At 51.5% G+C, this 10986-nt stretch overlaps 1 protein-coding gene across 1 annotated transcript in view; it reads left to right on the top strand.

Annotated features, from left to right (window-relative positions):
* The first annotated feature begins 163 nt into the window (after positions 1 to 163).
* Positions 164 to 10986, top strand: part of ARL3 (ADP ribosylation factor like GTPase 3) — a 29511-nt gene continuing 18688 nt past the window's right edge. Inside the window, exon 1 of the mRNA XM_014958805.1 lies at positions 164 to 271. Within this exon, the coding sequence (XP_014814291.1) occupies positions 269 to 271 (3 nt within the window). The 5' untranslated portion in view covers positions 164 to 268. The remainder of the gene's footprint in view (positions 272 to 10986) is intronic.

The raw sequence follows: 10986 nt of genomic DNA, 5'->3' as shown, positions 1-10986 counted from the left end.
CCTGCCCCCGCGGGCTCCGACGCGTGGCCGCCCTCAGCCAATCACAGAGACCCGAGCGGCCGCGCCCATCTCCCCCCTCCCCAGCCCCCTTGTGCGCACGCGCCGGGGCTGAGGGGGCGGAGCCAGGCTCGGGCAGCCGTGCCGAGCTCCGCCCCTCCCGCCTGACGTCAGCACGTTCCGTACGTACGGCGGGAAGCGGTGACGCCGTACGTAGCGGCGGCGTGTGTGTGACGCAGTTGCCCATGGTAACCCCGGAGCCGCGCAGAGGATGGTGAGCGGGGCGGGGGACGGCGGGGCCCGGCCCGGGCGGGCAGTACAAGGCCCAGCGTGGCGGGGCTGAGGCCGGGGGCGCCCCCCGCGGGGGAGCGTGGAGTAATGGGGGCCAGAGACACCCTCCCGGGGGCACGGCGGGCCCCGGGCCGTGGGGCCGGCCTGCCCGGCCGGGGTTCGCGCCAAGCGCTCTGGTAGGGCTGGGACCGGGAAGGCTGGCGAAGCCCACCCGGGGGGTCTGGCAGGCCTGGGATCACCGGGTGCTCACTCAAGGGGAGCGTCAGGGCCTGGGGCATCGCAGGCTTGGCAGGGCAGGGGCATCCGGTCAGGCATGGGGGCCTGGGGCCGTGGGGGCCAGGGGCACGCAGCCCAAGGGATGCCTCTAGGGCTGGGGACGGTGTAAATTTGGGGCCTCCAGCTACAGGAGATCCTGGTAGGAGCTGGAGGCTATGGTGGACTGGAGAAGGGGGTCGAGTCAGGTCCTGGCAGATGCTGGGAGGTTTGTGGATGTTATTAGGGGAGGGGTGGGACTTTGTTGGGATGGGGTCAGCCTGCCTGGGGTTGATTCTGTCACGGTGTGGGAGACACGTTGCAGGGTTGGGTGCTTGGGAGGGCTGGGGAGCAGGATGGCAGTGGCCCACTTGGCCAGAGGAGGGAAGGAGCAATGGAGGAGACTGGTGAAGATGGAGGACAGTGTTCAGGGATTAATTGTGGAGAGTCTGGGAGCATCTGTGACTGTGAAGGGACACTGGACAATCCCACCAAGGTGCTTGGATCCTGGCTACAGGAGTTGAGGGAGGTATAGGAGAGCTTGCTGAGGTAGAAGAGCCAGTTGTTGAGGAACAGCCTTAGAAAGGGTGTTCAGTCATGGCAGAGAAAGACTGGATTGAAGAGGTTGGGTGTTCAGGGATGGACAGGATTGAGGCACAGGGCTCGGGGACCGAAAGAAACCTGCCAGCTGGGTGGGATGGACAGTCTGGTGAGTCACTGGGAAAACCCAGTCAACATTGGCTGGCTGGGACAGTTTGCTGGGACGTTATGTGCTCTGGGGGTGTTCTGCTAGAGACTAAGAAGATGAGCGACAGTCTGGGTTGAACAGAATAGTTAAGAATACAGTGCAGGAAGGGCTGGAAGTGGAGTTTTGATACTGATTTGAGAAAGAGAGGACCCAGGAAGGAAAGAAGTGTTCAAGGGGAGAAATGTCTTGTTTGAGAGGGAGCAATGTGGACCAAAGGGAGGAACTGGGGTCTTGAGTGCAGTGAAGGATCTGGTTAGGGTGGAGGGCAATCCTGGAAGACTGGTGGGGTGGTGAGGGTGTAATGTACTCTGAATTGAGGTTGGGATAAGGTTGAGTGATGGATTGGGGTGGTGGAAACAGTCTGGGTTTAGGTTCCAGAGTAGTTGCGGTGGGATGCTGGCAGAGTCCAGTGAGAACTGGAAGGAAGGGTTGGGGCTGCTGGGTGAGGGGTGGTAAAGAGAGAGCTGTGGGGGAGCTGCTGCTGAAGATGCAGCATGTGCAGAGAGCACAGGCAGAAGAAAATAGCAATGGGGAAAGAGCTTCTCCAAGGGCAAAGCTGTGTTTTGTCCGGGAGTCCTCTGAACATAAGCTGGATTCTGTGATTCTGTGGATTCATGCAAGGGGACACCATGAATGTGTCCCCTTGGATGGAAAGGAGGCGTAAGCGAGAGCAGCAAAGGCAGCTCCTCATCTTCCCTGGATTAATCCTGGCTGTGTCCCCACCTGCTGGGCCACAGGGAGAGAGATTGAGATAAGGTCTGTGGGGATCTGCTCTATTTTAGATCACTTGATGATGGAGCATGTCACACCAGACACCAAAGCCATCACAGGAGGGACATCTGCTGTAAAGATGAGGGCAGCTGCCTCCAGCAGTGCAGTGCTTTGTGGGACACATTTGGCCTGCAGCTGCTGCTGGCCAAATCTCCTCTTCTGCCTTGTGATGTCCCGATAAGCTGGTGTAGTCTGGGATCTGGCCGCTGTTATCCGAGCGCTTTGTGTGTGGAGAGGGTGGACTGGGTGTTTTCCAGTGTTCGTGTTATTTGATACAACATTTTACTGCCTCTTTGTCTATTTTCCATTTCTGGGAGTTGTTTTTTTGAATTGCAGCCTCTCAGGCAGGGTGGGTGGCGCTTCGGGGTGCCTGGTGGACTGGCTGGGCTGGGCAGAGGACTGCGGAGCTCTCTACTGTCTCTCTAGATTCTCAACTTTTGCTAAAGCAGAATAATCTTTAGTGGTAGAAACTCTCTGAAAATACCAGCAAATACATCCCAGGCAGCTATGGCAGCCTGGGGGTGTGGGTCAGCAGTCAAAAATGATCCAGACAGCTTGATGTAATGATTTACTGCTTGTCATCTGAGCTGTGGTAGCTGCCCGTGAGCGTGTTCCTGGCGTGTCGTGATTGCGTTGGGAAGTGCTTAAGCTCCCTTCAATGATGACTTGCTCCAGCTCCAGAGATAAGAGGGTTAATGCTGATATTTAAATTATTTTGGTGTTCATCCCAGTGAGTAAGTACAGAGGGGAAGTGTCTCCTCCTGCAGAGCACACCAGCGTCTCTCCCAGCTGTGGGGCAGGGGTGGTGGAAGGTCAGAGGTGGAGCACGGAGGGAAAGGATGAGCCATAAAACTGTGTAGCACGAGGGATGCGCAGCGCTGAAGACTTTGGCGCCGTTAAGCAGCATCTGCGGTGGGCGCCCAGCGAGGGCGAGGGGAGGCTGCGACATGAAAGGAGACACAGCTTTCCAAAGTTTGGGAAATGCTGTGTGAAGCAGAGCTTGTGGCTTCCTCATCACTACAATAACAATCTTTAGCAAGGGGGGTGGTATGTTATTGACAGATGGCAGGGGCCGGAGGATGGCCAGAGATTTTTTTCTAAAACCGTTGATAGAAGATGACATCGTTGTGTCCAAACTGGGGATGTCAGAGCATGGCCCCCACTTGACAGTTGAGGAAACTGAGTCATGGACTGTGTAGCTGACGCTAGGCAGATCCGGTGGGGAGGATGAAATACCAGCATAGCTAAATGTGTAGTAAGGCATCTTCCTCCTGGTTTGGAGGTCATGTTTGTAGCCAAACCAGCATCTATCTGTTGCCTGCTGTAGGTGGACTCATACCCAGAAGTTTGCTTTAGTCCCTCACTGTCTGAAATGTCCCTGTTAAAAAAACCAAACCAAAACAAACAAGCTTTCAAGAGCTTTAAAAGTGTCTTGCTCTTTTAGTTTCCCAGCACAGTTCATGTCATGTCATGGTTTTGGTTTATTTTACTGATTGCTGAGACATTGGTATGAGAAGGTCCCTATAGATAGGACAATATACCAGCAACTGGCCAAAACTTTTGAGTTCTGAGAGCAGACAAAGACTGCTGGCATTGTCCAGTGCTGGGCGTCGTATCTTCTCTGCACAGGGCATAACACTTCCTTCAAACTTGCTAAAACCCGAGGAGTTTGATTTTAATTATGAAAGGAGGACTCATGCTGATATTGGTCAATGTACCAAGCCAGAAAGTGCTGCACGACCTCTTTGACAGAAAACTGTATTATTGGGTTTGAGCTGGAAAAAACTCTGTAGGTGACTCGACTCCGTTAAATTTTGGATTTCAGTGCAGGAAAGAAAGTCTGCATTGAATGACACCATATGGTGGAGACATGCAGCAAGCAAATGATTTTTTGGGAGTTTTGCCAGAGTAAGAAGTATTGAATAAACCGTGCTCAATAGATTAATTTACTTCGGTTGTATTTTGAAAAAGACTGGGTGATTTTATGACCATTAGTGACATTTGCAGTTCTGCAGCCGAAGATAAAGGTAATCAAACGTCATTCTTTGGGGCACCAGCTAATCAGTGCAGTTGTCAGGAAGGACTCCCCCCCTCCAGCTCTGTGTGCGCACGATTGCACCCTGGATGGCAAATGTAGCCTCAAATATCCACCGCTGAAGGAAGGATATTTGGCTCAAGTAAGCCCCTTGTCCTCCCCCATGTTAGTTTCTCCTGCATGACCTTCTGAAATGGGATCACGGAATTGTCAGAGTTGGAAGGGACCTCTAGAGACCCTCCAGTCCAACCCCCCGGCCAAAGCAGGGCTGCCCAGAGCACATCACTCAGGAGCATCCAGGCGGGGCTTGAAGATCTCCAGAGAAGGGGACTCCACACCCTCCCTGGGCAGCCTCTGCCAGGGCTCTGCCACCCTCACCCCAAACAAGTTCTTCCTCCCATTGCAGTGGAACTTCCCATGGTCCAGCTTGTGCCCGTTGCCCCTCGTCCTGTCCCTGGGAACCACTGGAAAGAGTCCAGCTCCATCCTCCTGCAACCCCCCCTTTAGAGACTTGTCAGCATGAAGAAGGTCTCCCCTCAGCCTTCTCTTCTCCAGGCTGAAGAGCCCCAGCTCTCTCAGCCTTTCCTCATCAGGGAGATGCTCCAACCCCTCCATCCTCTCTGTTGCCCTACGCTGGACTCTCTCCAGCAGTTCCCTGTCTCTCTTGAACTGGGGAGCCCAGCACTGGAGGCAGGATTCCAGTTGTGGCCTCCCCAGTGCAGAGCAGAGGGGGAGAATGACCTCCCTCCACCTCCTGGCCACACTCTTCCCTACGCAGCCCAGGATCCCATTGGCCTCTTGGCCACAAGGGCCCATTGCTGGCTCATGGAGAGTTTACTCTCCACCAGGACCCCCAGATCCTTCTCCTCAGCAGTGCTTTCCAGCAGGTCCACCCCTAACCTCTGTTGGTGCCTGGGGTTCTTCCTCCCCAGGTGCAGGACCCCACACTTGCCCTTGTTGAACCTCATGAGGTTCTTCTCTGCCCAGCTCTCCAGCCTGTCCAGGTCACTCTGAATGGCAACACAGCCCTCTGGAGTGCACCTGCTGTCTTTAACTTACTCTTTAAAAACAGTGAACCACTACAAAATTGCTTAAATAAAAATAAATAGTGGGCCAGAGCCGTGCTAGGCGCTGTGCAGGCAGAACACGGAGATGTTCCCCGCTCTCTGGAGGTCGGGTCTGCCCGAGGTGAGCGATAACTGAGTGATACGAGTAAGGAGAGCCCAGGACAGGTTTGAACTTGGCAGGTTGGCTGCCTAAACCTCATCAAGGCTTGTAGGTGTGGCAGCCAAGGAATTAGCGGGGGAATCATGGGGTGGTTTTATGGATATTTTGCAAAGTTTCTCCCACGGTTGTAGGAAAGGCACAGAGGTTTGAGAATGGAGATCAGCAGTGGTGGGGCTGGGGCATCACGAGCCGTGGGGAGACAGGAGCCATCACCTCCACAGCAGCCGTGCTTGGTTGGGAAAGGCCTTGAAGGTGAAGACGAGTAACTTGTGGTTGCAGCAGCGGTGGAGAGGGCGTCCACGCAGGGATGTAGAGATGGGGGAGATGCGGTCGCGGTGGCAGGCTGAGGTGCTGAGCCTTGTGGCTGTATTGTCTCTCGGTGAATTGATTTGATTCCAGCTAAATATCCACATCTAGTAGATAAGCAATTGCTGGTGACTGAGGGTGGTTTTATTTGAAATTCATTATCTGAGCTCTGTGGCTAATAAAGTTAAACAGAATACATTTACTTCTCTGTCCTAATAGGAATCAACTGTGCTCTGCAGCGGCTTGTGGGCCGTGCTCTATCCATGCCCTATGTATCCAGCCCTCAGTACAAGGGGAAATTGTTCTTTCCATTATGGCTTTATATTGCCAATCTGATACAATATTTAAACAGATTATCTCAATGCTCTGTTTGTCCCAAACCAATTTTTGCTTTGGCCTATAAAGTGAATCTTCCTTTCAGCGGCTTCTGTGGTACAGGATGTAGTTACATGCATCAACTAGTTCAAAAGACCCATATACAGCATGGATTTAAAGCTGAATAAACCCACAAAACCCTTAGCTAGGACTATAAATGTCACTGTATTTTTATATATGTCTGTATTTTATTTTTTTAAGAGAATAGAATTACTGCATGCAGCTATAACTGAAAGTCCTTTGATAATTCAGGGGGTATTTTAAACCTAGCAATGATACACTTTCATAAAACCACACATCCCTGTTTTCTGAAGGATGCTAATAAGATGGTTAGCTTTGCTTTCATGCCCGATGTGTTTATGAGTGCTCTTGCCCATTTAGTTGCATCTCTGAATTTAATGCCCCACTCTGATTTCATAGTAATTGTCAGGAGTTTTTTTTTTTTTTTTTTTTTTTCCCTTTTTGTATGTCCCCGCTCGCTGTCTGGAAAATGCAGTCTCCTCATTGCTGACCCCATCAGTCTGTCTCCTCATGGTGCTTGTAAAGAAAACCCTCTCCATCAAGGACAAAGATGTTTTTAAACAAGCCCATCTGATATAAAACATAGTTTGCTTAACCCAGAGGTGACCAAGAAGCGGTTGCTGGCTGACTGTGCCCAGCCTTGAGTTGCTGCATGTGGCTGCCCTTCGCAGAGGCTGTGCGCGCTGCCACGCTGTGCTCTTCATTATCTGAACAGCATCTGCAGTACCCTTCTCTGTTACAGATGCCGCAGTCTGCTTAGTTTTGTGCAAATGACACGCTGCCCTTACACTCCTCTGAGTTGTCTCTGCAGCTCCTCAGCCAGCTGACGTCTCCATTCTGCTCAAAACTTGTCCTGCTCCTCACCCTGGACGTCCCAGTGAGTGAGTGCCACTGGCCTGGCTGCCATCTGGGCATCCTCCCTCCTTGCTGCAGGTTAAGTCACAGCATTGAGACATTTTGCTGCCCTGCTTCAAAGGCCTGCTCTTCTCCTGTTGCTTCAGAGCATCGGCTTTGCACCAGATTTTCCCCATTTCGTGGCTTTCCACCTGACATTTCCCATCACTAGCACAGGGTTGCTTTCTGACTCTCCTCAGCCCGAGTTAATTTCAGTGTTTGTGCTGCAGAGAAGTGCTTGTGCATCAGTGTGTGTGCAGTGAGGGCTGCTTGTCCCACACAGTGGTGGCATGCAGCAGGGAACTCGGCTGAGTTATTTTTTCCAGTCTACTAAGCTGTCAGGAAATGCTTTTTGTCTTCCTAGCCAGTGTGCTCATAAGACCAATTAAAAAAAAAAAAATGTTACAAACCCATCTGTGCATGACTTTCCTTAATCTTAATTCTTCACTAACTAGAGGGAGAATGCTGGATGCAAGTTTTAAATATTATTTACAAAATAGTAACAATCATAGTAGCCAGTATTATTATTTGGCTCTTGATTTAAGTTGTATACACAGGCCGTGTAACCTGTGCTGGCAGCTACTGAAATAAAGTCCACTTCTCGATGTTGGCCTGCTTGTCTTCCAGCCTTTTAAATCAGCTTACTTTATACCTTAGAGAATACTTTTATTTCTATATATATCCTCTCTTCCATTGGCTAGCCCAGATAATCCTGTGATCAGCCATGCAGCAGTGTCACTTGAGTAGAATATGGAACGATGCTGATCGTTTTCTCGTAGGCTGTCATACTGGCCCAGAAATAGCATCCGTCTACAATGGGAGAAGCTCTATTAACATTTACAACTCTTCCTCTTCCCGACCCCTGAGAATTGCTCCCTGGTAGATAAGCAATACTTTGTAATACATTTCTTTGCGCTCGCTAGTTTGGAGTTAGAATTCTGAAATGTAAAAGGCTCCTAATCCTGATCTGCTCTGGGATACACTGCTCTGCTCTTAGCGAGTGGTGCTGTGAATAGGATTAGCATTTCAACAGCTTCTTTTTTTAACCATGAGCAATAAACTAAAATAATAGGGCCTGATTCAGAGCTCTCTGCAGTCGGCAGTAGTGCTTTAGCTGGGGTCTGTTGGCTTTGGGTCAGGCCCATAAGAATGGGAAACTCAGTTTTTTCCCTGGAAAGGAGGGAGAACGTGTGAATTTTAGAGTTCCTGCTCCTGTGGGGTCTGTCCGCACGGAGCTGAAATCCATGGATTTACAAGCCAACAAACACCACTGTGAATTTGACTGCAGGTGAAAAGAAAATGTGTGTTGCTAGTCGCGCAGTTAAACCTTGTGTTTTTTAATGATGTCAAGGGCACTCAGGACGTGTATGTAAATAAGTCGGCGTTAGAGGTATTTCTGTGGCTGTTCCTTTTCTCTTCCCTCAGCCGTGTGGGAGCCCGGACCCTCGGCGGGGCAGAACCAGGGCTGGGGGCTGAGAGGGGCTCTTGGGTTGGGAGGGCTCGCAGCGACTGCCCGCGCTGAAGGCAGCCCTTCAAATTCATTAGCTACGGGCCCACAGGCGAGAGCCAGCTGTGAACATCTGGCCCCCGGGGATGTTACAGGACTGTACGCTTCGACTAAAAGCAGTTTGGGGATTTACTGTGCCAGCACCGTGCAGCCATGGCACCCGCTGGCGAGCAGACCCCCTTCCCCATGAGCAGCTCTTCGGTGGGGTCTGGGTTCCCAGTTTTTTACCGGTGTGTCTATGAGATGGGGACACCCTGAGCCTGCAAATCGGGCTGTGAGACTGCAGTTTTGCTCTTCCTTGAGCGAGCTCTGAATTTCTGAACCTCGGCTTTCCACAGTGCTTTTTAAAAACACAGCAACAGTGACAATCCTGCGACTTGCTACAGATACCCTTCAAACCCAATGTTGTTACGCCTACAAGTATCTCAAGGGAGGGTTGAGGGAGGAGGGAGCCAGACTCTTTTCAGTGGTTCCCAGTGAGAGGACGAGGGGCAACGGGCACAAGTTGGAACAGAAGAGGTTCCACTCAAATATGAGGAGAAACTTCTTCACGGTGAGGGTGACAGAGCCCTGGAACAGGCTGCCCAGGGAGGGTGTGGAGTCCCCTTCCTTGGAGATTTTCAAGACCCGCCTGGAAGCTCCTGAGTAACATGCTCTGACAAGCTCTAGGCAATGCTGCTTCAGCAGGGGAGTTGGACTAGATGATCTCTGTGGTCCCTTCCAACTCTAAAATTCAGTGAAATTCTCACCTGTTTCTTATACCTCCTGCATGTATTTTCAGCTAATTAAACGGAAAACCATTAAGTTACTCACAAATCTAAAATGCTTAGAGGTGGATCGAATCTCACGTGCATTTGAATCTGAGTGTGTTTTCATCCTGCGTTACCGAAACCTTTGGCATCACGACCTGTAGCCCCGTGTCCTTCCCAAGACCCTCCCCACCTCAGAGCGGTGTGATGAGCAGCCAGAAGCCCTGCTTCCCAAATGGCCGTGGTGGGGCTCTCCACGAGTTGGCAGAAGGGCACTGCTACAGCCCTGCAACTACGCGTTGCAGCCCTGACAGTCGTGCCGCGTCCTGCAGCTCTTTATCTTGAGGACAGGTTTCTGATTGCCGTGATCTGGAGGGGATCGGGAGCAACCTTCACGGCTCAAATAGTCCTTGGCTCCCAGCAGGAATATTTAGAGGGTGTAGTTCCTCATAGCAACAAAGCACTTTGTGACATTTAACTGATTCACCCTTGCAGGTCGACAAGAAGCTTTGTCTCTGTTTTGCAAATGGGAGAACAAAAAAAAGCTTGAGAGACGGGGCCCTGTGGGCCCAGGTTTGTGCTGATATTTGAACTTTGCTCTTGGCTCTGGGTCTTCAACATGGGAATTGTCTGGGAGAGACCAAGCAGGAGTCCTGAGGGCTCCAGAAAGGGCTGTAGGTGTATTCCTGTCCCGGATTTGCTCAGGCAAATTAGTTGCAAGAGCATCTGTGTCCCCAGGCTGGGTCTCAGTGTGGTGTGTGCTGCTCGGGCTCCCAGGAACAGTCCCTGCCAAGCAGGGGGTGCAGAGCAGCACGGCAACGTGTCCAAGGACACCCTGGACTCACTGCCTGCTCCTGTGCCCTCGGATGCAGCTGCCCCTCTCCTGTGGGGCTGGGTAGTGAGAGGTGGGGGGAAGTGGGGTGATTTGCATCTCTTGGTTATGCACCAGGATCCAGAATATTTTTCCAGCCATTTCGGGGGGGGCGCAGGTCTCTGAGTGGCGGCGCTGACAAAAGCTTGGGTGTGCTGCTGTAACGTGCACGGTTGTAAATGAGCTGACCTGCATATTCTCTTTCCTAATCCTGAGTGATACTGTCAGCTCAGAGAGCTGAGCCTGGCTAATGACTGAAATCCACTGTGCTTTTCTTAGCCAGGATGTGTGGTGATCTGAGATAGTTGTTAAGTGCTACATCCTGAGAATCAGAACTGCACGTGCCCCATGGGTCCAGCATGTTTTAGGCAGATAAACGGGGTTTGAGATGATCAGGGAGTTACTATGAAAAGAACTGGTGTCAGGTACGTAGTAACCTGCAGTTAACTAGGAGGGAGATTAAATTAATGGGGTTTTCCCTCTGATGAAGATAATGAAGAGCTCGCAAGAACTTGGTTTGCAGCTTCTGTACGATATGCGTAGGCAACTGTGTTCCTGATGCCAGACAGCTGTGTGACAAGAGCAATGCAGCCCGTGATGCACCCCACTGAGTGACATTTGTGCTGTCTGAGACCTCGTCGATACGCTCTGAGATGAAGAGGAGACTGAGGGGAGACCTTATCGCTCTCTCCAACTCCCTGAAAGGAGGGTGTAGAGAGACGGGGGTCGGTCTCTGCTCCCAAGTTACAGATGATAGGACAAGGGGTAATGGGTTCAAGTTGCACCAGGGTAGGTTTAGACTGGACATTAGGAAACAATTCTTCACAGAGAGAGTGGTCGGGCATTGGAACAGGCTGCCCAGGGAGGGGGTTGAGTCACCATCCCTGGCTGTGTTTAAGAACTGTTTAGATGTGGTGTTGGGGGATATGGTGTAGGGGAGAA

Source organism: Calidris pugnax, unplaced genomic scaffold (assembly GCF_001431845.1).
Source record: "Calidris pugnax isolate Ruff unplaced genomic scaffold, ASM143184v1 scaffold4, whole genome shotgun sequence".
Lineage (NCBI taxonomy): Eukaryota > Metazoa > Chordata > Aves > Charadriiformes > Scolopacidae > Calidris > Calidris pugnax.
The sequence above is the reverse complement of the archived record's forward strand: the minus strand, read 5'-3'. Positions and strand labels throughout refer to the sequence as shown.